The 24,158-nt window shown below is 44.5% G+C and overlaps 1 protein-coding gene across 10 annotated transcripts in view; it reads right to left on the minus strand.

Annotated features, from left to right (window-relative positions):
• The window catches only part of RIC3 (RIC3 acetylcholine receptor chaperone), a 46,547-nt gene that overhangs the window by 12,820 nt on the left and 9,569 nt on the right, over positions 1–24,158 (minus strand). For 4 of the 10 annotated variants that reach the window (XR_010306748.1, XM_064163673.1, XM_064163668.1 and 1 more), the window contains exons 2-9: positions 18,428–18,562; positions 17,542–17,695; positions 17,099–17,184; positions 15,038–15,146; positions 13,594–13,657; positions 9,463–9,535; positions 7,441–8,031; positions 495–718 (exon numbers count right to left, since the gene is read on the minus strand). Coding sequence is in view for 9 of the 10 variants with exons in the window: in XM_064163673.1 (XP_064019743.1) it covers positions 495–718; positions 7,441–7,588 (372 nt within the window). In the remaining variant the exon portion in view is untranslated. Of the gene's footprint in view, positions 1–494; positions 719–7,440; positions 8,032–9,462; positions 9,536–13,593; positions 13,775–15,037; positions 15,147–17,098; positions 17,185–17,541; positions 17,696–18,427; positions 18,563–24,158 lie in introns of all 10 variants that reach the window. The other 6 variants (XM_064163669.1, XM_064163672.1, XM_064163670.1 and 3 more) reach the window with 6 other exon arrangements.

The following is a 24,158-nucleotide window of genomic DNA, read 5'->3' on the forward strand; positions in this document are numbered from 1 at the left end:
CCTTTGAACCAGCACCTCAGCTGAGGTGGTTCCAGCATGGTAAATACAACCTAACAAACTCCCATTCAACAATGGTGGTGGTGTTCCAGAAGGTATGCAAGAACTGTACTCCCTCTCTCTCACTTTAAATGTCTATCACAGTATGTGATATATACAGTATACGTAACATGTAGTCACGCCTAACAGAACAGAAGACTAGGTGTATGTTCAAAATTAATATAACATTGTTCTAGACATGCACATTTTCCAGAGAAAAAAAAGTCCTTAAAAATACAGCAAGAGGACAGAAGTTAATACAGGACCACAATCACCCATGCCTGCTTTCTCAGCTCCAGTCTTTGCAAGAGCAAAAGCCACAGGACACATCAGGCAAAAGTCCAGCAGAAGTTGTGGTATTTTGATCATGTCTGAAACAGAGCCATGTACAGAAATCATTTCTGTTTCAAGATTTATTTCAGTTATTTCCCCGAGTTTTCAATTTATGTTGGTCTTACCTTGAATAGAATGTACAAGATATATAAGAAGATGCCAAATCCATATATAGGGATAATCTGCCCCACAAGACCTCTCCCACTTCCACCAGCACTTCCGCTACCACCTCCACCTGCCTTGGCTTTGGCAACTGCTTCAGCAAGGTGAGACCTTGGAAAGTGAGGGGCAGCTGGACTGCTTGGAGTGGCCTGGTAATGCATCCTTGGTGGAAAGCGACCCAGCTTCCCTGCAAAAAAACACACAGACATTAATATCTTCTGTTACTTCTCTGTTTTCTACAACTGCCACAAGTGTAGCTATCTATTACCTCTACTTTTTAATGCACCCCTAGTGGTGAATAAGTAACTTGTATGACTATAATTAAGAAGTCTGCAAACTGTGGTCCACTGCTCCAAAAAAAGCACCCCAACATATCACCTGTTTTCTGCTGTGAGTGGGATCTTGCAGTATTACACAAAGGCATGTCAATGTATAAACCACTACCTACTAAACATCCTGATGCAAGACTGCAGTGTTTGCCCAGTGCAGCTATGGCTGTTGGCATGGCTATTGCCGTAAGAAGTAGTACTTCACCTGATTTTTACCAAATGAGTATTGAAACAAAGTGGTGCATCTCAAACTGCTCTCCTGAAAAATGCATGAGGTAAAGCACTGTTAGGAGAGGATATAGACTATAGCCTGGGACATAGTATCTTTGGTGTTTCAGATGGGGAAAAAATGGTTTCTAGGAGAGGCAGAGATAGTTTGAAATGACACAGGGGAGCGAGCTTAAATTCATGCATGGATGCTAAAGTAAGTATGCAGAGAGCCTGAAACAGTGCTGTGGACAATTTAAATCAACAGACAATTAGAGTGTATACTTACTAGGGAGTGACATCAATACTCGTGAAACTGCCCAGGTGGACCACAACTGACCAAACCCATTCAGATCAGCTCAGGCTTAACTTTGAGAAAGCTGCTAGCTGCACTTTAATTTCAGGGAATTATTCAAAGTATGTTGGAAAGCATAGCATCTTATTTACAAGAGAGTCTCACTGCTGCAGCAGGAATGCCTCGTGGCAGTAGGTGACTGTGGAAATAAGCGTGGTGTCATGTAGTGAGCAGTATCACTGAGATGGGGATGAAACAGCAGGGTAGATAAACCTCAACAGGAAAATACCTCATGCAAATACTCTCTATTGAAAAAGAAAAAGAAAGAAGAAGAAAGTGAAAAATAAAAGACAGAGGTGAAACTATAAAGGGAATAGTTTTCTACTTTATCCACAAGGTCTCAGTTGTGCTTTATAACATTCAATTCAATTAATGAGGCACACAATACTCATTTTTGTATCAAAACATTTTGAAAGGAGAATTTTATGGCTCCTAGTTTTATCTCTGAAGTTTTAGAACTATTTCATTTTTTAAAGAACAAATATTATTTCCCATAGCTTTTTTTTTTTAAAGAACCCATGCAAATTATCAAGGAACTTGATGGCACAGGCAACTTAAAAGCACCACACACATGAAGTTGTCAAATAGACAGTACAGAAAAGGCAATGCAGAGCCATCTGGATGCCACTGTCAATTAAACAAGGTATCTTGTGCTATTAAAAAATTCAGCCCTAGCATGCATGCTGGTAGGTGATGTGACTGGATTCCATGTATCCAGGGAAGAAACAAACCAACTTCAGAGGGAGACAACCACATCTTCTCTATCAATAAAATCAAGGGACGCTTCCATGCAAGCACAGAAGGGCACACGTTTGGTCCCTATTTGCTGCACCATCCAGCTGCCAGGATGGACAGTGAGTGCTTCAGCAGGACATTTTCCATGCTGTTGGGAAGGCAGAGCACTAACTTCCATTTAGCTTTGAAGGATGCCACAGTGCTGCTCTGATTTTGAAATGTTTCTCAGTTGCCCTGTGACAGCCTGAGGGTTGCCTTCTCCCAGACCTGACTGCTGCACACCCTGCCTGGCTTTGCAATCTTTTCACCTAAGGTTTACCCAACATGTTTAGTAATTTGTCAGTTTAATCCTTCAGTCAACTTTGGAAACCAGCTAGAGGGCAAGCACAACATGCTTTGTCTTACCCTGTCCCTTCACACAGCTTTAAATAATGAAATTATACCCTAGCTGACATCTGTGTTAAGAGACTGCAGGTTTCTAAATCCAGATGAAGTCCTTTATAGCAGTATCATCTCAGAAGTACTGATTTTAAAAAACCATTTAACAATATTAACACCCAACTGCAAAAAGCCAATCTTAAAAGGCCTATATATAGCACACCTAATACAACAGCCAAGCAGCTCATCATATTCAGACCACCCAAGCACCTTTTTTTGCCAAGACAGCTGTTACAAGTTCTACCTAATGAAGTTTAGAAATTGCTACTGAATCCGACTTGACCATAAAGTTTTTTAGACTTGGCTCTTTGTCTGATATGTCTGCAACATCTGGACAGCTGTAAAAAGCTGGGCTACACACAGAGATACATAGTAAAAGGGAAAGCTTGACACGCAGTAGTTATGGGCTGTTGCTCCATCAAATTCTCACTCCATTCATCAGGAGATCTAAGATACAATGTGATTTATACAATGCGCCTTTTCTTCAGACTCCAGGAAGTCTAAGAGGAGGGTTACAGATAAGAAATTGCAGCCTGGGAAGCGTGTGTTGTCCAAGCTGACAGCAAAGGATGCTCTTCTCCTTGCTCCTCAAGCCTCACCCAAGCTGCTCTGCAGTGGGACAGCACCCACAGTTCAGCTCGTACTCTGCAAGGAGCTCTGCCCGTTTCCTTTTTCCCCATCCCACACCACGGTTACAGCGCTGTGGTTTGGAAACGCTAATATCGTGGGGGTTTCCGAGACATTTACTATTCCTTACTGAGCACACAACACCAGCTAAACAAAACACCCGCAGTCCAACAGCAAAGCAGCTGGACGGTCCACAAAAGCTCAACTTGAGAAACACGTGCCAGAGGGACACAGAACTATCCTCCTAGTTCAGCAATGCAAATTCCACTCCTCAAACTGATCTTCAAACTCTGGCTCCTACGACTAGGGATGCTGAGGTGCCATTTACATTTTCCTGGTAAAAACGTTCACTGCAGTGACTGAAAAAGCAAACCGCTGCCTCTCCTGACAGTCACAGGGATCAGACACAGCACATGCTCCTGTGACAACCAGAACTCAGACATCATACTTTCTCCCCTGAGCTGCTGGGCTTGGTATTTAAGGAAGATGTGTGCTTTAAGCAAAGCTGTTGTTACGTAGGATATGCGAGACTCCCCTCTCTGGTAGGTGCCAATAAAGACACAGTCATACTTGAAGCCTCTGCCTCAGGACACTTCAATCAATCTTTAGCCTCTCTCAGCAGTGTATTATCATAAAACACTTATTTTGTCTCCGGGTTCAAAGAGATGAATTGGCCAAAGGGTTCTAAATCTGCAAGTGGCAACAGACAGAAAGAAACATGGACACCAGGATAAAGTAACTTGTTCTTCAGACTGCAAGTCTCCTCCTAGGTTTTCTTGCATAGCCACCACCTTTAATGCAATAGCTCTATACAGACACTGTTTTCTTGACATTTAATCTAAACTCTCTTTCAAGCCACTATATAATTTCTGCTGCTATTCTTTAAAACCCTCTAATTTCCCCAACATGCCTTCCCACAGAAAGCCCAAGGAACGAGTCCATTTCACACAGTACCAGCTCACACTTGGTGCGGCGCGGAGGCCACTCTGTTTCAGTGTTACACACCACCACAAGAGCCACTGGTTACACTTCCCACATTTGCGGTCATTTGTATTTTTCTGCTTCTAATTCTTTGGTATAAATACTTCCACTTCTGGCAGACAGCGTAACACCAAGACGAGAACTGGACAAACAGCATGTGTTTGTTTAGTTCTTGCTCTTTTACTGACATTTACAAAATAGCTCTAGCTGCCATCGCGACACCACCACTGCAGAAACTCACCCAGAGAAGGTCAGAAGGAATGACAGGTTCGAAATCCTTACTTCAAACCACTGTGCAGCTGCTCTTAATGGACACAATCAAATACTTGAGCTTTTTTAATTAAGCATTGCAGGTGAAGTTAAAAAAAACAACACCAAAAAAACCCCCACACCAACCCACCACACACATAAAAAACCTACCCAAGCCAGGAATACCTTAATTTTCTTAAATCAGGACTCCTGGTGGCAATTGATGTGTGTGCTGCACAAATCCAAGCTGGGCAGAGGTGTCACAGCTGATGACACCTGAACAGCCATGCATTTTTTTCTCATAAAGCTGATGCTACTTGATTGTTCCTAAGAATGCAGACAGCCTATACCCCTATTGTCATGGAGCTGTAAGGTTCTTCTTAAGCTATCCACTTAGAGGGGAGCTTTACAAAACGCGTGGCGTATATTTATGAACATTAGACTTAAAAGAACTTTTTAAACTGCCAGTAGCTCTCTTTTATTTTTCCCCTCTTTTCCAAAAGATTCTTAAAAACTAAAATTCTAATGCCTGCCCGTGAAGTAAATGACAAATGTGATACACTCACAATAAGTTCTTTAAATAAATTCTTTCATATACATGAAACGATCACTGGGAAAAAAGAAGACTCCTGTCTGCAAGGTAATATTAACTTCTATAGTGCTATGCTCACCACTTCCCTGAAAGAGACCTTGGAAAATGGCTTTATTAGAGAAGCATTCCCACGCTTAAAGCCTGTCTCAATAAAAAGCCTTCTGTTAACACTGAGTTCTAACAAGTGGTAGTAAACTTTAAGAATGTTTTATTCAGAGGCATTTTGCCCCCAAGACTACAATAAGCACTTTATTAACTTCAAGAATGACATGATTACCTCAAGCCTCTGAAACTTCTGGCAGGTAACCGCAGTTATCAGTTCACTGAAGAGGACAACTAATGACAGCGATATGAACTGAACCGCTCAATCAAGATTTATTCTTCCAATAAAAAAATAACTCCAGGTGAAATAAAGTTTGTTCTACAGAGCAGGTGTAATGAAATTCTTGCTATTAAATTGAAAATACTAACTATAAATTCTTATCTGAAACGGAGCAGCTGAGGTGAGGTATTATGTCCTCAGCCAAAGACAGGTGCTGGGGTGCAGCAGAGGAGCACCCCAGGCACAAGTTACAAGAGAGACAGTATCACCTCCCAGAGTACCAACTGCCATCCCTGCTTCTGGCAGGTTACTCCCCAGCCCCTGTGCTCTCTGCTGGGCCTTTATAGTGTCCTTCACTGTACAGCTCAACATGCTGTCAAAAAAAAAAAAATCATGTAGCATCCAGCTTTTCAGCATTAGAAAATTCTGCAGTGAAACTACAAACATGTAGATCTACAGTGCTGAGGAACCTATGTATGAGCCAGCACCAGCAGGACACAGGAGCAACAGCAAACCATGGATGAAACAGAGCAAATTTATCATTACCTTGCCAACCAAGGGTTCCTTGAAGCAACACCCCAGCAGAGGCACACAAGCAGGGATGCAGGCAACACAGAACACAGTGATCCATGTTAGAGGATCACCAAACCTGATCTTTCCACCTTTCATCAGGATTCACACAAGTGTAACTTACCACTGTGCTCTGGCCCACAGCAAGGCAAGAATATCAAGCAGCCTGTTGAACATGCTTTAAGTCTATCACAGACCTACCTCATCATCATGTTTTACTTGTCAAACAACAGTAAACAACCACTAGTATGACATGTGTGGTTTTCTACATCTCAGTAGCAAGTTACTTGAGCTTGTTTACAATCCCCCTTACCAGTCTTCCAATATTACAACCTCTGTTCAAGTTCTTAAAGATGAGGAATGCAAACAGCCACCATGGAAGAGTAGCCATAATATAGCAGTCATGTATTTCAGTTCTACACGACATGGTTTTCAGCAGTAACTTCAGCTTCAATGTCCTAAAAGACCCTAGCCAAATGAAATCTATGTCATTGAAGCACACGACCGTGCAAGAACCAGCTGCCACAAGCCTGCAAAAGATCAAGCCACTAAACATGGGTCCCTGTGGGCCAGTATCCACCACAAGCTCCAAGTTCTCTGTACTTTCACCAGCCTCACCTCAGCCTTGCAGCCAGCCCTTGGGCAAAACTCCTTCTCTGCCAACACCTGAGGGATGATGCTACGAACTTGTGTGAAGTGTCTTGGGTAGAAAAATACACATTAAAAGGCAATGGGCATGAGAAGAATGGCATATACTTGCATGAACCCATCCTTCTAGGACTTCAGAGGGGACATGGGGAGTGGAAGCACAGGGAAACAGGGCTGTATGAATAGGAGTCTAAACGAGTTACCAAGCGGCACACCTTTAGGAGAATCTGGTGCATGAAAGCCAAGCTGAAAATGCTAGAATAGGAAACTAAACAATGAAGACAATTCAAATGAACTTTTATTTCATATGCAACAACAGCACCCCATACAGAGGACAAGGAAATAACCAAGCTTTCAAACAAAACGTGATGTATCGCAATGGGGGGGAGGGAAACAACCAGCATGCCTCTGATCAGTAGCTCTCTTGCACAAACCAAACAAATGACATTTGTAGATTTCAAACTACCGTTTAAAGCAAAACGAAGAGGTAGATCATGACTGCTCTCAAACCAGCCTGTGCCACGCCACGCACCACTATAGCGACAGTATGAGCGAAGGACTGGGTGCCAGTCACGGAAAGAACGAGATACACTACGGTTCCAGAGCAGGCAGCACAGCCGCTCGGTGCAGCCCAGGCTCGCCCACACACGGCCTGACCAGCGGCAGCCGAGCAACCGGCGAGCCCGCCCTGGCCTCACGGCAAAACCACCGCAAAACCCTCGCTTTACGCTCGGCCCCTAAACAACGGCCGACAAAGACTTTCGCCCGTTCAGGGCCGGCGGGGACGGACGGCGAGGCGCGACCCTCTATCGCCTTAGCGGAGCCGCCGGCGGCAGGGCCCGCGGCAGCCTCTTACCCTCCGGCGGCGCGGGAGCTGCGAGCGGCGCGGCCCCGGGCTCCTGCCTCCCGCCGCCCCGCGACAAGAAGGTCCGCGGCAGGAGGAGGGAGACGCAGAGCACCAGGCAGGAGACCATGGCCACCCGGCAGCACGTCGAGTACGCCATGGCGCAGAGCTGTCACCGCGCCGGTACCGCACCGCCGGCCTCTGCGCAGGCGCGGGCAGGGCGCAGGCGCAGCGCAGCGGCGGGCAGGGGGCAGCTTGGCGCGGGCAGCCGGTGGGGCTCCTCTCGCGCGGGCCGGGCGGCGGAGCGGGCAGCTCCCGGTGTGCGTTGGGTTCCTATGGCAACGGCCCCGAACTCCCGAAAGACAGGGCAGGAGGCGGCGTCTGGGACCCCTTTCTTCGTTCCCATCATAAGCGCTTCCCAGAGTGCGTCCGCACCGGGTTATAGCGTTGCAAGCTTACCGGGGCGGAGGTGGGGGGGGAAGGGAAAAAGTTAAACTTCTTTTCAGGTTTCAGTAGCGCCAGCGGGTACCGGGATGCGCTGGCCCTGGGCAGAGCCTAACCGAGGATAGAGCAGCTGCCGTGTTCAGCGTGGAAAGGTTGCGTCTGTTGGAACACATGGGACAAAGCTTAGACCATCCTTAATTATTTCAATTTGCTTCTAAGTGCCTAAGAAATGCACAAATTGTAAATGTGCACGGGTTTTCAAAGCAACAGCCAAAAAAAGTCTGTTCATTGTTACGTTTGTTTAGGTTGCTGCTGTGGGAAGTCATCCTGAAACCACCTTCCCACTGTATTGACAATGAAAGATAAAAGGAAAGAGGAAAGTTCATTGTTTGCACTCGCTCATTTTTACCAACTTCAGCAAAAAACCTGCCAGTCATGTCAAATTAAATTATATGGGTTTGTATTTCCATTATATTTATATCAGACTGTATTCCTGTAGTTGAATTGGACTATTTTCCATGGGGTCTGGGCTGCGACTGCTGAATTTAACTCACTTTACACAAGAGCTACTCTTAATTAGAATTGAGCTGAGAGAGGGATTTCTTTGACTAACGCTGCAGACCACTGCCGCGGCAAAATACCACAGACACTTGACAGAAGGGGTGATTGCTGTCTCAACGACTGGAACTGGATGGATGATTCCAGAAATTGTTGTTACTGAGCACTCCAGCCCGAGGCAGGTCGCAGCCCGAGGGAGGTGGCTAGATTCTACCGTCCATTTCTGGACTAACCAAGCTGGACTGTCTCCTTCCACAGCTCCTTCACCCACCACTCTTTCAGCATTCTCAGGTGACTCCTATTAGGACTTTTGGGGCTCCTAATTCTGCTCCTAGAAGTAAGAATTGTGGGAACTATTGCTTCAATGGCTATGTCCCTCCTAAACTTGCCAGCAGCTCTTGATGCCTGCAATGGCAAAGTTAGAAGGTTGGGGCATGAAAAGGAGCATCATACTGATTGGAAATCAGTCATCACTCTACTACCAAGAATAATTTACTCAGTAAGTCATGAAAAATACATTGCTGTTGTCTGGTCATGATGTTTTACCATGAGCAGCAGGTTTTTTTCTTCATTCAGGAGAGAAAACTTTAAGTGTAGTACAGTAGTGAGAGTTTACAGCTGCTTAAGACAGCGTCTGATGATGCTGAAGCTACCCAAAGCATCGTTTCTTCAGTCAAAAGCAAAATTACTTCCCATCAGCACAGGGGACTGGCCTGGAAGCTGGCCTGGCACAGCACTTCCAGGGAATAATTTCTCTTTCCATTGTCCTAGAAGGACAAACAGCAACTGGGAGAGTTGTGCCACCAGCTGAGCCTTTCAGGCATTAGCTGCAGCTGTCAGAGGGTCGTTTCACCCTTCTAAGTGTCACAGGTGTCATCAAGGCAATCGACCCACAACACTGATATTTAGAAGCTGCCTCAGTGAATAGGTCTGGACGAAGCAAATTGCCTTTCCATCCCATCCTGTTCCTAAGAAGGTCACTGGAAGAAGAAAATGCTTATGGCATTTAAATAAAAATATTTTTGCTCTTACCATTCAAAGCCAAGGAGGAACAGGGAGACCAGCAAGATACTTGGTCCATGGCCAGTCCAGATGCCTACAACAACTCAAAGCAAGAAATTTCACACTGGGATTCAACATAAAGACTACATACTTGTAACAGCTTGTTGTGAAGTGTTCAATCATCAGGAGTTACATTTTTTAACAAGGTGTACTTGATAAACCTATTGCTCTTCTGCAGCCAAATACAGAACTCCTGCAGGGGAATCCTGGGGTATAAATGTTAGGCTTCACAAAAAGGACAGGTCCAGTCCTTTGTGGAAGTCACAGGTGAAATTCTCCTGGTTTGACTTGCTGTGGAATGTTATCTAGTCACATAAAATAACTGTTGAACAGAGCTTCCTGACAAAGAAGATGAAGAGGATGGTTTAGATAATTTTACTTCCTGGAAAGAGAAAAATACTCTGATCCGAGTATGTGTTTTATCAGACCACAGTCTGAGTACCACAAATGCACTGCTTGCTCACATGGGCCTCGAAAAGGTCACCCTTGTGAAGTGGCTTTTGCTGTATTTAGATTGCTTTGAGTCGTGTCTGTTATCACACAGAAATATGTGTTTTCATGGAATGGTTCTCTCCTAAGTGTCAGTAATCATAAATGTCTTCTCTGATTTATGCTTCCAAACTTATACAAGTACAGCCTTTATAGTATTCCAAACCAGCACTTCCATGGTAAAATGCCTTCCAGGTACTATAACAGCTATTCAGCAGCAATCTCCAACCAATGATTTATTTTGAACTTCTAGAAGGGAACATTACAAATTAATTTCATTTTTTTCCTATTAATTTAACCCAGATAGTCTGCCAGTTACCTGCCTCTCTTAGTATCCCATGCTTTACCAATTTTCCCAGTTTCTCCTTGTCGTGGGACAAATGTTGAGGAAAGTTTTTTAAAGACCTTTTTTTTCCTTGTTTTTCTCTCTCTCTTTTTTTTTTTTTCCTCCCAAGGGTGTCCTTAGGCTACCATAGTTTGCAAGAAAGCTCAAAACCCAGGAAATGACAGGATCAGGTGGGGAAATTGTACATGTTCCTGCTATTATCCATGCTGGCAATACCAGCATTGAAGCTACTGCCCATTCGCACATATATTTGCCACTTATTGTAACGTCTTCAGGGTCACCTTCAGAAGTTAGAACCTTTTTCATATGCCTAGGTAAAGATCTGCATAAGACACACTCTGTATCTTAGTGACTGCTCAACTATGGATTATTTAAAGCAATGTTCAACAATTCTGAAAACCAAGCCCCAAGAAAGATGTGACTGCTTGAATCCAGTTGCTGCTAATTCAGTGAAAAGCACATCAATGTGAAAGAACTGGAATGAATAATTTTAAGCCTGTCTTTTTTATCTGCTCATTCATAGAATCATAGAATGGAATCACAGAATCAACCAGGTTGGAAGAGACCTCCAAGATCATCCAGTTCAACCTATCCCCCCAGCCCTATCCAGCCAACTAGACCATGGCACTAAAGTGCCTCATCCAGTCTTTTCTTGACCACCTCCAGGGATGGTGACTCCACCACCTCCCTGGGCAGCCCATTCCAATGGCAGATCACTCTCTCTGGGAAGAACTTCATTTGTCACACATAAATTGCTAGAAAAATGAGCTACCTTTATAAATGTATCATAGAATCAACCAGGTTGAAGAGATCTCAAGATCATCCAGTCCAACCTAACACCCAGCCCTAGCTAATCAGCTAGAGCAGGGGTCCTCAAACGATGGCCTGCAGCCTGGATACAGCCCCCCAGGGTCCTCAATCCGGCCCACCGGTATTTACAGAACCCCCTGCCGGGGGTTGGGAGGGAAACCAAGCAGCCACCTCCTGCCACTTAATCCACTCTCCAGCCTCCACAGCCCCAGGCACCCGATGGGACTGGGCTGGAACCAAAATACAGTCCAGCCCCCAACACTACTGGGCTGGAACCAAACTATAGCCCAGCCCCCGACAGTGTCTGAGGGACAGTGAATTGGCCCCCCATTTAAAAAGTTTGATGATCCCTGAACTAGACCATGGCACTAAGTGCCTCTTACAGGCTTTCCTTGAACACCTCCAGGGATAGCAACTCCACCACCTCCCTGGGCAGCCCATTCCAATGGCGAATCACTCACTGTGAAGAACTTCCTCCTAATATCAATAGCTTGGCATATCCTCAAGTCTTCTCCATACTGAGAGTTGGATTTGCCCCTAAATGAGCAGTATGGACTAGAGACTGCCTTTGTATTTTCAAGCTCTGTGGCGAGTTGGTAAGGTAACATCAGGCAACAAATGGGGTTGCTTACACAGCGTGATCATAGAATCATAGAAGAGGAATCATAGAATCAACCAGGTAGGAAGAGACCTTCAAGATCATCCAGTCCAACCTATCCCCCAGCCCTATCCAGTCAACTAGACCATGGCACTAAGTGCCTCATACAGGCTTTTCTTGAACACTTCCAGGGACAGCAACTCCACCACCTCCCTGGGCAGCCCATTCCAATGCCAATCACTCTCTCTGCCAACAACTTCCTCCTAACATCCAGCCTAGACCTCCCCCGGCACAACTTCACACTGTGTCCCCCTGATCAGGAGACGCCTTAACCTGTGGACAAGGTGGTGCCTTGCAGAGCAAAGACACTTTCCCTGCATCTTTCTTCCTGCTGTTGCTCAGCGGAGAGGCAGCTCAGACTCCAATTCTGTGGGCCCTTCTGTCACAAAAATAAAATAAGGGCTGCAGCGTTCTGCTCCAATTAATTAAACAAACCGATATAAATTCGCCGCTTAAATCGTACTTTGCATATCCATAATCTCTGCACTACATTTTATGTATACTTTACCCCTGGGTAAAAATTTGTGAGCATATAAATGCTTTCTCATATAATCTTGCTAAAGCACGCTCTTCCCTATAAATATTCATACCACTGCCAAAACATTTGCAAGCTTTCCCCAAAGGTGAAATATGTGTAATGTACTTTGCCTTCTGGGTATAAATATTATCCAATACATTTTGGTTAATATGAATACACTAATTATTCTTGTAACCCTTTTTAAAAGGGTCATCCTCATGATGTGAATTTTTTAAAAATGTAATTACAGTAATTGGATACTTAATCTAATTAAAATTGGCTTTATCTTTAATGGGAATTTTTCTAAAGAGGCAGAATGACAATTGACTGTCTGATAATCACTGTTTTCTTTCAGCTAGAGGATGCATTTAGTACAGTGGGAACCAGAGAACACGGCCTCTTTACTACATGCCAGACACCTTTAGGGCTGGTTAAACTATAATTTGATCTATCACCAGGCAAAACTTTCACTTTACTTAGACATGAAAGTTATTCATCCTGAATTGATTTCCTTGTGGCTCAGGTACAGATAATCCAGGGAGTGTTTATTGCGCTAACTGCATTGCAAAGCCTCCCTTAGAGAAGACTCTGTACGGAGAAAGGTGCCAGCCTTATAAAGTCATCCTCTCTTGGTAGCTGTAGGCAGTGTTAGATGGGTGATGAGCTTAACTGTCTTTAGGAAGTGCACCTGGATGGACCCCAGCTTGCTTGAACTATGTCTAAATTATCACAGTATCACAGTATCATCAGGGTTGGAAAAGACCTCACAGATCATCAAGTCCAACCCTTTACCACAGAGCTCAAGGCTAGACCATGGCACCAAGTGCCACGTCCAACCTTGCCTTGAACTGCCCCAGGGACGGCGACTCCACCACCTCCCCGGGCAGCCCATTCCAGTGTCCAATGACTCTCTCAGTGAAGTCAACAGAACTTAAACACAGAGAGGTTTCAGATTATCTACTGGGTGTATGATCGGGATCAGCATTTCTCATGTGCTGGACTGGCAGAAATGGTGAAAATTGAGACCACACAGCCAATTTTAGGGGACATCCTTTACTGTGGGAAGCCAAGGAGAACAAGGCAATGGAAATGCAGGGGGGGTTGTGTGAGAAGAGGACTGAATAAGTGAACTCATGTCACTGGCTTCAGACTCTTGTGGCATACACATTTAGATTTGTCTTGATCTGAGGGAAATTAGTACTTTAAAAGTATAATTCACTTGTGATAGATCACACTATATTTTCCTTCCTTAACAAAAAAGTGGTGCAGTGTGTGCCTTACCTGGAGATTGATGGCCACCTGTAGATGTGAATGCCACCAATGCAGAAGCCACACGAACCTCTGTCTGCAGAACACATCCGTTCATTCAGGGAGCGCCAAGGAAAATACCAAGCATTAATAGCTGGGCGAGGTTCACAATGTTTTGGTTTTACGTTGTGGATCTGAAGATTCAGAATCCCAGCTGAAAGCAATACACAAAAGGCAAAAAACTCCCAACAACAACAAAGCCCCAAACTTGAGAAAGAAATGAGAATGGAGATTCCCTGGACCAAATCATCTGCTGGTGCAAAGAGTCCCCACCCGTTTTTGAGGTACTTGATTGATGTCAGTGTTAGTTTGAAGAGTGATGTGACAGCCAGAAGAGTCTCTCAGGTTTCAGCCGTGCAGCATAGCGTCTAGAGCAGTGAAACCTCCCTTGCAGGATAGGTGTGGAAAATCTGTGCCCACGTCCCTGTAAATGCTCTCTGTGCCTCTCACATCTGCCCAGCTGCTGTGCCTGGGGACTCTGAGCTGACAGACCAGCAGCACCAGCCTTACAGATTCCATAGGAAGCCATTTTTTGTGCCTGGTGAGTTCCTGCTGAGCTCAATCAGCTTGTAGCCTCCTCCAGCAGGCAACTGGCTAATGAACAAAAAGAATGGGCTGTATGACTGTATTAGTTTTTGGGTCAGAGTGAATAGATATGTGTCGAGTTTCATTAAGCATGATGTGAAGTAGTACAGAGGAGCCAAGCATGATACTGCTAAAATCCCATCATCTGAGAATTTCTGTTTCTGGGTCACTGACAGCAAGTGAAGTAATACTGCACCATTTCTTGGTGGGCAATTCATGTTCTGTAAGCAACAACTACTTGTTCTTACCATCTCCTTTTGCTAACACTAGTGAACAACAGCCCAAGCATCACACCCATTCTTGTTCCTTAGGAAACCCCATTGGTAACAGAGAGCTGTGCAGCCACTTTCTGGAAACCAGGGATCTCAGCAACTCTTTACACTTTAAATTTTGGAGGTTGCTGGCTTTTGTACTTCTTGCTCTTAAAAAGTTTTATCTCAAGGTGAAAAATTTGGAAGCACAACTTCCATTTTTCCAGGAGATGGCAGTACCACTACAGAAAATAGCAGAGCTCCTACGGTGACTGCTCTGTAATTTGCCAGCTCAGAACTCATATAGAACAAGTTTGATTTTTTTTTTTAATAGATGATCAGATAATTATACTTCAATGGCTGTCAAAAGCAATAATGATAGCACTCATTACAACTTTAAAGTGTGTCTGGTTTCCCAAGGGCTCACAACAAACGTTAATTCATCTGAATGGAAACAGGAGACATAATGAGGCAGTAACTCATTTCTATCACATACAGTATATGCCATAATTAATTTTTGCTTCACGTGCTCACACTGGATCTTGGACTGCCCTCCTAACACCCATCTCCTCTGCCCCTACCTGGGATAAGCACAGGTGTTGCAAGAGCTGGAGTAGCAGGCAAGTCGGCAGCGAGCCCTGGATTCAATCTGAGGAAATGGCACGGCACATCTGGCAGCAGCTGGTAGATCTGAAGTATAAGACAAGAGAATAAACGTACTGAAAATTAATAAGGAGCACAGCACTGCACCAGATGCAGTGGTATGCTAACTACATTGCTAAGTAGACTGCAATCTGCTAACTAGACCTTCTGAAATATATCCCTGCTTTCACATGAACTGTGTGAGCTGATGCCTTTAATTTCAGGTTGAGCTTGATTTCTGATTATGTTTTGTCACGTCATATTTCTAGGGTTTTGTGTTATGATTACATGTGATTTACTAAAAATAACAGATCAGGGGAAAGATGCAGAACTCACTGTGCTTCTCTTTCCATTCATTTATTCCATTTTCCCAAGTCTTTCATTACCAAAAAGAAAAAGAAAAGGTCTCTATTCACACTAGAAAGGCTACCTACCAGTTCAGTGAGAAGAAGGCAAGCAAAGAGTTATTCTACACCCTGCTAACATATTCATATAAAACTCATCCAATTTTGTTAAGACCTTTTGTGGGGAATCAAAAGTTAGTGAAGATTGTATTGTAATTCCTCTTCCTGACCTGAAAGTCACACAGCTGGATTCAAGTAGGCCAGAAATACATGCTTTATAGAAACACCTTGTGGTTGGGGTTTTTTTTTTTGAAGCTCTGAAAGTTTATACTGCTGACCCTGCCCTCCACACCGACAACCGAGCCTCTAGTAGGAACTCACGGCAGAAGACAATTTGTTGCAACTGTCAAATAGCTGGCAGAAGGAAAGATCCACCTTCTTTCATCAATGTCAGCCTCTACGTTTTCCTTGTAACAGGGCAAGAGTTACACACTGCTCATTAGACCCAAGAGATTCTGGTTTTGTGGGACACGATGAAAATTGGAACGCCCCGGAGGAAAATAATTTGCTGCTTGATCCAGCAGCACCTCTTGAAGTCAGTGTAAAACTGTTCATTAGCGTCAGTGAGACTCAGATTAGATCCTTGTTTCATAGTCAGTGGTAATATAAAGTAATTGGCTGGTCAGCATCATCTTTTGCAAGTCATAGGAATTTGTGGAAAGCTGTGTCAACAGCAGTCTCGTTTATCGTAACAGCAGCAGCACCCTGGTGCCCCTTACAGCCTTAAAGCATGCAAGTTGCACCATTTGCATCCCTCCTAGATGCTGCCAAAACCTGTCCCCACTCTGCGTGAGAACGTGTCACCAAACACCACACGTTTCACATGTAACATTTGTGGTGGTGGAGGTAGCCAAGGCTATATTGTTGCATAACAATATATATCAGTTACTTTGCATTTGCAGCGTGAGTGATGCGGGGAAAGTAACTGGTAATGGCACTGTGCGTTACACAGGTGATAAAAGCATCAGGAAGCTGATGTGTGCTGTGGAGAACCTCTCCATTATTTATGCTTTGCAATTTATTACATAGACTTTACAACAATATAAGTGAATGAGGCATTTAAATTACAGCTTCTCAAATATGACATTCCACATATTAAACTGTGCACCTCTAGGACAGGTCAACACTGAAGAGCTAATCAGGAAGAAGCTCAGGTCCTATCATGTTAGAAAAAAAGAAAAGTACAAATCATGCTGATTTTTGACTAAGCAGGACTCCAGCCAGCCTTGTGAAGTCCATCATAGGACTCTCTGCTGGTGGGTAAGAAGTTAGGTAGGTAGAGCTTGAAAACTGCAAGTGAGTAGAGCCTCCTTGTTTTATATCCACTCAGGATTTAATTCCGTGCTTGTATGAAATGTTGTCATTAATGCAAGCAATGACAGCACAAATGTCACAGACCATATTGCTCAGAGCTGTAACTCTGCACACAGGAACAACAACGAGCTAATACTGGAGCACATTTCAGTGTGATAACTAAACAGGACAGGTACTTGCAGAGTGTGAGGCACCAGAACCAGGGAAAAAGAACACAGCAAGTTTCTGTTACACATGAGAAACAGCCAAATGTCAAAGGTAAACCACTTCTCATGCACGTACCTGACAGCACACAGATGCACAGACCATAAACCCCAAGGAGATCCTGGAGGAATCCTCTCCTCTACAATGACAGAGCTGGAAACAAGCTAGAAGAGTAAGACCAAGGGGATGTGCACAAGTCATCTGTTATCGTCAAGGTGATTTTCACAAGTGAAGCCCTAGCCTTTGAAGGCACAGGCACCTCCCACACAAGTTCAAGTGCAGATGACTCTGCAATGTCATTAAAATGCAGTTCTTATGCAAGAAAGGTGTGGAGAGCCCAGCTCCCTACAACACATCATCCCTCTGCTGCTCTGCAGTGCAGGTAGATCAAGTTACCAGAAGACAGGCAGACCAAGGAACAGACCATTAAAGAACGATCACACAGGGCTTGTTATATCTGGGGTACTTACTTACTTTCCATGTATTTTTACTGGTTTCCTCCAGTTGCTACCAGGCCTTACCTGTGCTTCCCACTTTATATGTTTAGAACTTGGCTGAAGTATCTGAACACAACAGTATTGCTACTGCTGGTGGATGATGCCCACAAATGAGAAAAGGAGTACCAAGTTCCACTTTCAGAAGCTGTGAAAGGAGCCTCAAAGAGAGACACTGTTGCTGCAAAAGCATAGAGATGAAGGAAGAATTAAGGGTTTGGAAAAAAGGACAGAAATGGTAGCTTGTGATTTTTTAGTGTTACAGGCTGAGAAGACACTCAAGTTTAAATAATCTCTGGATGTGCAGCTGCAGGGACAGTTAATACAGAGTTCCTATTAGAAATCTCTCAGGAGATCTTGTAAGATTAAATAAAATTAGCCCAAAGGCCCAAATTCTCCCTTCAAATCAGGCATCCTCCACTGAAATGGAAAACCCCCTGAGGAGCAAAGATGAGCTCAGCTGTGTGGTCTGGCAGTTACCCTGTACTTGTCTTCCCCAAGCAGCTTCCCTCCTCCCCATCTCTTGCTTGTCCTGCCTTCTCTATTAGCTATGGTCCTGGCAGCTCGGGCTGACCCTCACACGTTTGGTCCTGCTCACACATGCAGCTACACTGAAAAACACACAGAGAAAGGCAGTTAGCTGATCCCATGAGGACCAAGACTGGCACTGCTGTGGCACGGGTGTGCCCTAGATGACTGTTCTTAAAAACCTGAAAAGGGCAGGCAGCTGCCCTTCAGCTCACACAGCAGGGACAAGCACCGACAGTTAGGAAACATCTTGTGTTTCCTAACTTCTTAGAACTCAGCATTGACGCAGGCACAAGATCTGGTGCTCTGCCTTTTACATTACATGATAGAAAGAGAAAAAAAAAGGAAACTAAGAAGAGAAAATCTCCCAAGAGAAAAATCTTACACTGAGCATGAGCTGATGCTGCAGGTTTTCCTTTATTTCCCCAGTCATCCCCATCGGGTCCTAAGACTGTGCTGCAGAACGTCACATGGTCCCTCAGCCTGCTGTCCAGGGTGTCGCAACTACAGTGACGAGCTCCTGGTGGCAGATGGACGGCTGGTGGAACCGCTGCCGAGCTGGGTGCCGATCTGCAAGCCCTGGCATAGCAGCGTGCCCAGTTCATCAAACGCAACAGCCAAACTTTTATGCCTGTCGTTAACTGCCTGCACTTGGCAAGCCCCAGGCACTGCCAAGTACCTGCACCTGCAAGTAATTCCCTGGGAGTCGCTGGTGCAGCTTGGAGCTCAGCAGCCTCTCTGCTGGTCCATTAACTCCCAGAGATGTTTATTATGGAGCTAAAATTTATTCAACCGAATCGCACAACAAATAGAAAGTAGAAGATAAATATTAGGGCTGCACTTGGTAGAAACAGTAAAGGAAATGCTGTTTACCAGAGCAGAGGTGAATGCTGCTTAGATTGTGTCCAAGTGATCACAAGAGGACACCTCACTGCACTGCTGTAGACCACAGCTTTAAACACGTTTTTCCTCTCTGATAATTAAGTCTTTGTGTGCAAAACTTGTTTGGTTGGTTATTTTTCCTTCTAAGAACTGAAAAGTAGTACCTTTTTCAGTTTAGTAACAGATTAGTCTTCCAATAGTTTACAGACAAATGAGTGGTTGAAAATACTCCATGTACTTCCAGACAGCAACCTGAGCCAGTCCTTTGGCACAGAGCCTTACAGTTAGGTTATGTCCAACCCCCATTAAAAAATTACACCACTGGAAATTGGTCACCCATGATCCAGTTGTGGCAAAGGCCATAACCAGTTAAAGGCACCCAGGGCCAGGTTTTGAAATGTGGCTAGCTAATTTACAGAGCACCCAGGTCAGTACCATGCTGGCTTTGAGGCCACCTTGGTGGGGCCATACCACTTGGGGTCACTGGTAGTACTAAAACCTGCTCCATGTCCCCCCATTTTCAGTGTGTTTTTGACCACAGACACCAACCAGATATGCCATCACTCATGACATTGTGGTGATCTAAGGACAAAGTTGGGACTCTTTAAGCCTTGCCAAAAATCTATGGGATTTAGGCTAAGGAGGCTTGTGCATTTGAAGACATTTAGATGCCTGAATCTGGCTGACCAGGTGGTTGGCACTTGGGACAGAGTGCCTGTGATTGGATCCAACCTGCTGCACTGGCAGACAGTCCAAGACATGGTGTAGCATCTGCTGGAGTGCATCTATACACATCCATCATCAATAAGGGACAGTTTATAGATTGAAACAGAGGATAATGGGAGGACAGTAATTTAAATCATAGCACTTTATTGGACTTAAGGATTCTTAACATCCTCTCAGCTTCCTAATCACTAATATACTTAATACTAGTTTTATCAATAGTCTATGATACAGAAAATTACTTCACATCAGCTCATTAGTTAGTTAATTATAAAAGGGGTCATACACCAAAGCCAAAAGAAGATTGAGGACCCAAACTTGCCTTGGAGTAAAAAGAGCAGCTCTGCCTCTGTTGCAGTGATGCTAACTCCCACTGTCCCATATGATTGTCAGGGATTCACACAGCAGTCTTCCCTTTTACTGACCAAGAAGTCAAAATCTGATTTATTCTCTACTGTTAGCATTATATACAGAGCAGCTTCTTCCCAACACTGGCAAATGAATGGGTTTATTTTGATTTTGTTTTTTAGAGTCTTCAGGTATGTGCATTTTACTGGGCTAGAGACCCCTCCGGCCAGCCCATTCTCAGTCTTTTTTCCCTTCAGCTTCTGCATGTGACATATATAAAAGCATCCTTCACCACTGAAGGAAATGCAATCACCCCAGTAAAGTGAACAATGACAATTTTAGATTTGCAGTCTTACAATTTAATATCTACAGAGAAACCCAAACTCCACTGCTTGCTTCACGCTGATTATCCCTCCAGGAATTAAAAAAAAAAGCATAATTTCTTCTTTAACAACTCTAAGATCCCCATTGTCTCTATGCAAACCATCTGTAGACACAGTCACACAACTTTTGCCTCCCCTTGAAGACCAAAATGAGGATTTTTTTTTGCAGCCACAAACTGTTGTGGATCACCACTGTTTGCCCCAGCTCTCCCCGCAGCCTACGCTTACCCCTCTGGTTTCATGTGATGATTTATTGCTAAAGAGCGTATTTTCTGGTAGAGGAGAAGGGGGGTGGGGAGGGAGCACCAAACAAACTCCAGTGACTCTATTCAAAGTGTAATGCTTCTTATCACAAATAATTTAAAAAATGCAAGAACCCCAATTTGCAGCTAGGAGGCCCACTTGAGGGATCAGTTAAAATTTACTCCTTTATACGCATGCCAACTTTGACTTCAAAAAGACTTTATTCCCAAGGATAAACAACCCAATATTTGTGTAATATAATTAAGTGAAGGCATCTTTAAATGTCATACCAGCTTGTGCCATGCTTTAAATTGTTATGCATCAACAGAATTTAACGAGATGGCCAAGGATCCTGCTTCCTGCGTGAATGCGATAAGCCACAAATACTGTATAGCTCTTTAATAGATTGCCAAAATAAAGCATTCTGTATGCAAATTATTCATGGAGTGGCAAAGCTAACATAGTGCCAAAATTACGCCCACTGGTCCTCTGCAATTAGTAGTTAAGTTGAAGTATCTTCAAACTGCAGAATTTCTTTCAGTGTCTCCCAATACTTGAAACATCTTTTCACTTCTGAAAATAGAAGCCAGCAGCTTTTATTTCCCTTTTAAGGTTGCGGGGGGGTGTGTGTGCTACAGCAGAGAGGTGGCCAGCGGGATCTAATCAGAGTCATGGCAGAGAGGCTACCCAGGAAATAAACATGAAAGTCCAATGACTTGCAAGAAAGTTGAAGGAGAAAGAAAAAAACGAAAAAAAAAAAAAAAAAGTTTGTTTCCCATTCCCCAGCCCCTAAAAATAAAGTTTGAGAGGCCTGTGAAGTGGGGCTGGAAAAGCTGACCAAGGAACCACAGCAAGGCTGAAGTGAGAGTATGAACATCTGCCTGACAGCTTGGAAGGGCTGATGGTGTCCCCAGCGTACAGCACATTCCCTTCTCCTCCAGAGATCTCCCTGTCCAAAAAACACCTGTGTCCTCCTGACACCTCTGGTAGGAAACTTCCTGAGGGTGCAGCAGGCAGAGGAGATACCGGCATGAAAGGCCAGCACCTGTAAATCGTTTAACCTATAGCTTCCCTGGCAAGAAATCACCTGCAATGTTCTTTTCCAGCAGATCTGGGGATCAGCCACCCAGAGGCAGCGTGTCTAGTTTCAAGTTAAGCACACAAATAACTGGCAGGCACACCACCTGGGAAATACTTGCAAAATTCTCAGTTCTTCTTTTGAAGTAATTATATTCTCCCCTGACCACCAGCAACAGGGGTCCTTTGCAAGAAAGGGATAAGAGAGAAAGAAGGAAAGAAAAAGGATTTCCCAGGCTCCAGATTTTCAGTGAGAATCCTCTTTTTCTAAGATCATCTCCCAGGGGCCAGTGAGGGAGCCCTGCAAGGCGGGGAAAGCAGAATTGCTCCTTCACGGAAAAGTTTTTGTAGGAACTTTAAGGAGTTGAATTAGGCAACTACAAAGTTATCTGCAGCCCTCGTTGGTGTTAAGTTGCAATAGCACATTGAAATGAAGCTCAGTGAAGAAGCAGGAGAGGAGGTGGGTCCTGTAGATCATGTCCCCATTCTGTAGAGTTAATGCCAATTGTATTTTTTCATTTACAACCTAATCATCAGAAGAGTCTGGTAGATGCCAGGGGCCTGGGACAGTGATTTAAGGAGTCTGTGTCAAATCGCTTGGACCCCGATGGCCTTTCAAAGCTAACCCAAAGGATTTACTACCAGCCACACAACAAATGTAATTTCAGTCACAAACTGTTTTATGAAACGTTGTGGAATATCATAAACAACAGTGTTCAGCCCAGTGAACTCCAAAAGCTGTGATCTACAGCTTACTCTAACCTGGAGGCCAGTGAGGGGACCCAATCCAAACAACCCCCTCTTCCATATTTTGATATCACAAGAGGAGAAACAGGTAAACAGGTCTTAACAGCAGAAAACGGCAGTCCCATGGAAAAAAAAAATCCAACAAATAAAAGCAGCCACTGCCACTGACAACACAGATCTTGCATTCTGTCCTTTCTGGCAGTGATGCTGATTTAAATGTGTCCTGCTTTGTAGCCCTGCAGGTTTAAGTGTCTGCCCCGCAGAGGCGAGCGCTGGCTCAGCATCTCAGCCAGACAAGATCCAGAGGAAGGCACGAGGAGCAGGCTGCCCCAGCAACTCTGTGCCCTGGCACCACGGGATGGACCTGCCAGCCGCTATTGGTCTGGGCCCCACGCTGACAACTTGTCACTGACTGCGTTCAATAAAAAACAAAACCCCAACAGCCAATGGAAATCAATCTTCCGATGCTCCGCTGCCTTAAATACCAGTAGAGCAAACAAACAGCCCTAAACAATACAGCAGAACCCATATATCAATTACCCTAAATGCTCAAGCATTTTTACTTCACAGCCTGCAACATCCGCCTGTGGTACCCGCACCCACTGCGCCGAGATGATAATGGTGCCGCATTGTTCCTGGGCGCCTGGCGGCCAGATAAGGGCTGCCTGCGCTTAGATGATAATGAAAGTGGGCAGACTTAACATTGTGATTGGAAAATTTCTTGGGCCTCAGAAAAAGGTTCTATTAAGCCCACTGACCCCAATTGAATATTAATTAGCTAATTAACAGATTTATTGTTCCACGCAATTTCTGGAGAGGCAATGGTGGTTTGGGTTGGGTTTTTTTTTTTTTTTCAAGTGCCATTTTTTTTTTAAATTATTTTCCCCCCCCCTGCATTGTGTATAATTGAATCTTTGCAGCTGCCAGCATCTTCTGCATGATTTGGTGGGGGGGAAAAAAGGAAGAAAAAGCACTTATAGCTTCCCCCCCGGCCCCCGCCTTTTTTTTTTTCAGACACAAATGTTTCCAATCGCTTTAGTGAGCATTTGGGGGTGGGGGAGGAAAGGAGGGGCAAAGGCAGCTGATTTATGTTGCATTCTACAGATTTATTTATTCTTAAAAGCTTAACTTAAAAATATCCAGGCTTCCCCCCCCACACACACACAACTGCTATGATTCACTGGTCTTTTCTTTTAGCCTGAGTTTACTCCTCACTGCACCATTATGCCTGGGAAAGACACTGAGGTCTGTGCCCTGCCCCTCTTTATGTCCTTTTAAGCACTGTGCATCCTTCCTCTCGTATTACCTGTTTGCTTCTGCCTTTTTCTACCATGCAAGTACTTTGTGCCCAGCTGGGGAGGGCAGGAGACCAGGGAAGTGGTGAAGTCACCATCCTTGGAGGTCATAGAATCAACCAGGTTGGAAGAGACCTCCAAGATCATCCAGTCCAACCTAGCACCCAGCCCTATCCAGTAAACTAGACCATGGCACTAAGTGCCTCATCCAGTCTTTTCTTCAACACCTCCAGGGACGGTGACTCCACCACCTCCCTGGGCATCCCATTCCAATGCCAATCACTCTCTCTGTGAAGAACTTCCTCCTAACATCCAGCCTGTACTTCCCCTGGCACAACTTGAGACTGTGTCCCCTTGTTCTATTGCTGGTTGCCTGGGAGAAGAGGCCACCCCCCACCTGGCTATAACCTCCCTTCAG

This window comes from Pogoniulus pusillus, chromosome 24 (assembly GCF_015220805.1).
Source record: "Pogoniulus pusillus isolate bPogPus1 chromosome 24, bPogPus1.pri, whole genome shotgun sequence".
NCBI lineage: Eukaryota > Metazoa > Chordata > Aves > Piciformes > Lybiidae > Pogoniulus > Pogoniulus pusillus.